This window comes from Nestor notabilis, unplaced genomic scaffold (genome assembly GCF_000696875.1).
Source record: "Nestor notabilis isolate BGI_N333 unplaced genomic scaffold, ASM69687v1 scaffold3229, whole genome shotgun sequence".
Lineage (NCBI taxonomy): Eukaryota > Metazoa > Chordata > Aves > Psittaciformes > Psittacidae > Nestor > Nestor notabilis.
The window spans coordinates 32,594-37,536 of NW_009943979.1; the positions used below are offsets into that span (position 1 = coordinate 32,594).

The following is a 4,943-nucleotide window of genomic DNA, read 5'->3' on the forward strand; positions in this document are numbered from 1 at the left end:
CTGCATGTCTAGTGTCTGGAAGATTAAGAACAGTTATCAAGACTTCTGAAATCTGAGGACAGTAAGCATCTCTGGTCCCGCTTGTCTGGAAAGTACTTGTGTGCCTTCTAAGCCATGTTTCTTCATTGTTTCCAGGATTTCATCTGTAATTGAAAGGGCAGCATTACAAATGAGTTCATCTGGAAAGCAGCTGTAAAAGGCAGTGCTAAAATATCTACCACACATAAGCTGTAAAACAAAGAGTATAAACTGTGTTCTCTTCACACATTACTGTTATCTTCAGTAGTTTTTATGCAAAACAGTCTCCCACCAAGAACAAATTAAGTTTACAATTTGCTAACTGAAGTTCTGTATTTTAGTATTAATAGCAATGAACAATTCAGTTATAAAGCTAATTTGTAGGAAACTGAATTTGTAGCACCTTCTCCCAAAAAGCTGTCTAATCTGTGGCGTGTGAAAGAATAATGTTTCTTAAAATCAGTTGATAATGTACAGCCATTAAGCACTAGATCAGAAGAAACAAGCCTGCACCTTTTCTCTACGCCTGTCAAAATGAAAGACATCACATTCCCAACTGAAGGCTTTTGCCTTTGAAATTCACACCATCATTCTTTTTGATGAGGAAGGATGGGCCTGGCTTTGTTATCCTTAGTTCTTAAGATTTACAGTCACCTTTCAAGTATGGAACTGAAGCCCAGACTTCAGTGTGGGGTCAGGACCTACATAATACCATTTTCCAAACTAATTTAGGGAGTTCTTTGTTTTGGTAAATTTGCTTTGCTAGCTCACCATACGCTGGATGCAAAAGGCATGAATTCAGGAAAAGGACTCCAAGAGGCATCAGTTTATGTGAAAGTCCATCTGTAGATTAGATGACCACATGAATTTAAAAGACAAGAAGCACAAGAGTGCAGAGAGGCCATAGGCTGTATGAAGCAGGCAAATACACTCTGGCCTTCTATAGCATTTCTAAATAAGGACCTAAGACACCTTTATGAATTTCAGTACATGCTGTCAATCTTCAATTAGTTGCCGTCACCACATGTTAGATTCAACTGATGATGTGTACTACTTGTTTACTGAAGTCTGATAACCTGGAGAACATTGCAGCGATCAACACTTTGATTAATACAGTATTAGATCTGGTTTGGCACACTTAGTGGCCCAAGGAAAGTGATCACCTGGATTATTTTCTTTAATTGTGACCAAGTAGAATAATCCTCCTGGTGAAAGTAGGTCTGGTACTAATGGAAAAACTCTATCCATTACTTCTCTACCCTTCTTGCCACCAGCCCAGGATGCCTCTATTCCATGGCTTTTCACCTAGGAGGAATGAAAGCAAAGGTTGTCACAATACGAAATGATAGAAGAGTCAGTCATAAGAGAATCATTACCATAATCTCTAGCTTTGGATGTCTGACATTAAAAATCTGTCAATTTTGATTCATCAGATTAGTATATGCTCAGATTGATAATGTTTCAACTTGAAGCATGCAAATAAGTTATATGCAATAAAATTACTTCAAGACTATTTTTTACACACTGAACATACAATTTTTGTTTCAAGCTCTACTCAAACTGGATTAAGAGAGCTACATTTTGTCATGTGCTTTTTATGTAATATTTTATGAGCGTGTTTGCCAAATGGAAGTTGGCCAGAAAACCCTTTAAGTGTTTATGGGTCAAATTCTGAGAATAGAGACTGCAGAAGCAGAGGATGTTTTGCAGGGAACAAATGCATTTTCCATTGAAAGTCTTCCACGGGAATGCGTTATCATGCCTAACCAAAGTCTTACACAGTTTATACTTGATGGAGAAACTAAGTATTGAGAAGCAGCAGCCGGCAATCCTTATGCCCATGTAGTCTTTATAAGCAACTCTAGTAAATAATTTTCACTACAAGAGTGCTGTTACAAGAGTGCTGGACCCAAAACATCCTTTATTATTTAAAAAAAAAAAACAAACCAAAACAAAACCCCTGCAGTTTTCATAGCAGAGCTTATTTGATTTGCCATTTCTCCTCTGACAGTAGATACACCATTTTTATTATGTATTTCCAATTTTTCCTACCTCTTCAGAAGGTGTCACCACATACGGTGGATTAAACAGCAGCAGATCAACATTCCCATTTAATCTTGGAGACAGTCCTTTGACCTGTAGATGAGTTGAAGGTTCTTTTATTATTCTTTTTTTTTTTTTTTTTTTAAACAAAGAATGCAAGCATCGTGTAAAAATACAGTTACATAATCCTGGATATTCTGAGCATTTCAGCCTGACTCAGGAATACTGAACTTTACTTTCTAAGTGCAAGAGAAGCATCACAAAGAAGTATCCATGCACAGCAGAACAACTTCAGTAGTCTTAAAGTGTACAGGATGTAGAAGAGAGATATAAAAGAATTTTTAATTTATAATTCGTTAATATTTGTTACCCAAAATTACCTCTCTGTGACAAGTGCAGTTCAGTTCTCAAGTATAAGCAGTATTTTATCCATTTTAGATCACATTTATTGTTGCATATCTTCATCACCTTTTATAAACATAGATATTTATGGTATTTTAAACAAGCATCTTGCTAAAGAGATAAGAAACCTAGCTTTTCTCCATATTAAGTTTTGCGAGGAAAAAGTAAGAACGTACACAGTTCCTAATTAAATCAGAAAGAGCTGAGAACAAAGAAGTGCATCACATTAGAGGAATTAATTTTTAAAATTAATTCAATGAAATTTTAAAGCTTATATTTGAATTTTAGAACTGAAGCAGTTTGTTTTCCCCTTCTTTCAGAAACAATTTTGCATTTCATTGTTCTCTTTTTTACATCTGTGCTTATTAAGAGAATATTTGTTCCAGACCATGGTTACTTTTCAGTATCTTTAAGTATTAAAAAATTACAAAAACTATAAAGATATTGCTGAAACACCTTACCAAGTCAGTAATGACTGGCTGAAGGTGAACACTGTTAAGCAGAGCTGTCTCCAGTGTACAGTAAGCTGCCATCGGGTTGATATCTGTACATCTAGAAGCAACATATTACGAAGTCTAAGTTACTGGGTACTATAACACCACTGTGAACCATATGCTAATGTATGTACTCTCAATGAAAACATCCTTTCTGGCATACTTTACTTTGCAAGTATATAGCAAAAAATAGCCAGTAAAATACACACAATGTATCAGCAGCTAAACCATTCAACAGTATGCTGGAAAGTGACTGTCCGAGAGCTGAAGTGCAGGATTTGCTTTTCAACGCTAGCTCTGCATAAATATATATGCATACAAGTCTCTCGTAAAATTCAGTTACTGCCAGCATCCATAAGTAACGCTGTGTCATCAGACCTCAGTAAGACTAGTCAGTGACTAAAATTTAGCATTTAACCAAGTGAACACAATTGTAAACTTAGCAGTTTGTCTCAGAAGTGGGAAAATGGAATTCTAGTGGCACCACTACTTAATTGTTAAAGAACATGAGTAAATAGTTTAGGCTTGCTTTGCTTTGATTTCCATACCTGTAGAATTGAGCTAATACTTCTTTGTGAAAAGAACAGTTTCTAAAATGTGAAAATGCAAGTATATATGTGAGGGTTAAGTATTCTTTATTAGTGCATGCAGCAGTTTAAGTGCTATTATACTTACATGTACAGTGCACTGGATCCAATAATGGAAGAAGCTACAAATGTCGAAACCACACCAGATCCAGATCCTATTTCAAGGCAGATCTCAATTCTAAAGAGAGAAAACTCTGGATTACTTATTTGTAATGTATTAGACCACCTACAACAGATGCAGAGTTAGTCAAGGCAGTGTTACAAAACCTGATGCCCTTCTCCCAGATGTGCTGAAATACTTACTGTACAGCCCTCAAAACCCATGACATGTCAAAGCCCACATCTCGTTGCCCGTTTCACAGTGATTTCCAGGCCTCCTGGTGCCCATACAGACAATTCGTTGTTATCACAGGCCACCTTGGGAAACACACACATGTATTTCCCCCATGCCTGCTAACATTAAAGTTTCCAATAACTACACAGTCTCAGCAGTACAGGCTACATTTTACAACATTTATTACAAATTTATTGCAGCAAGACTGAACTCCAATAGAAATTAATGAACATCTCCATGCAGCCACATAACTAAAGCAGGACTCAAATGCAGAATACTTCACGAGAGCTTCAGCCAGCTCTGGACAAACAGTAGTGGCAGGCGACTTCAAAATAATCGCTCATAAGATTAACTCCTTAGGCAATTCCTATAGTGGTTATAGTTATGTAGACATACTTCAGCTGCTGACACTGAGCAGCAACCTGAGCAGCTACTGGGGTTGAGACAAGAGCATTTTACCACATTCATAGAATCAAGGAATAGTTTGGGTTGGAATGGCCCTTAAAGCTCATCCAATTCCAACACCTGCCACGGGCAGTGACACCTTCCACTAGACCAGGTTGCTCCAAGCCCCGTCCAACCTGGCCTTGAACACTGCCAGGGATGGGGCAGCCACAGCTTCTCTCGGCAACCTGTGCCAGTGTCTCACCACCCTTACAGGCAAGAGCTTCTTCCTCATATCTAATCTAAATCTACACTTCTTCAGTTTCAAACCACCACCCCTAGTTCTGTCACTACATGCCCTGGAAAAACGTCCCTCTGCAGCGTCCCTGAAGGCTCCTGGAAGCTGCTCTAAGATCTCCCTGGAATCTTCTCCAGGCTGAACAACCCCAGCTCTCTCAGCTTGTGTTCACAGGACGGGTGCTCCAGCCCCTCTGACCATCTTCATCGCCCTGCCCTGAACTCTGTTCGAACAGGTCCGCATCCTTCTGGTGTTGGGGGCCCCAGAGCTGAAACACTCATGTACGTGCTGCTGCCACCGAAACACGTATCGGCCCTTCCACAGCTGCTCATACGTTACCCCACAACGTGCCACCCTAGGGACAACGAGCAGAGCCCGAAGCC

General features: G+C 39.0%; 1 protein-coding gene across 1 annotated transcript; it reads right to left on the minus strand.

Annotated features, from left to right (window-relative positions):
- Positions 1 to 3,770, minus strand: N6AMT1 (N-6 adenine-specific DNA methyltransferase 1 (putative); the record flags this gene model as incomplete). The annotated part of the gene is made up of 5 exons (XM_010022208.1): positions 1 to 143; positions 1,182 to 1,323; positions 2,071 to 2,154; positions 2,925 to 3,015; positions 3,633 to 3,770. Coding segments are annotated over 5 exons (562 nt in total), but the record flags the coding sequence as incomplete, so codon positions are not given.
- Between the last annotated feature and the right edge of the window lie 1,173 nt (positions 3,771 to 4,943).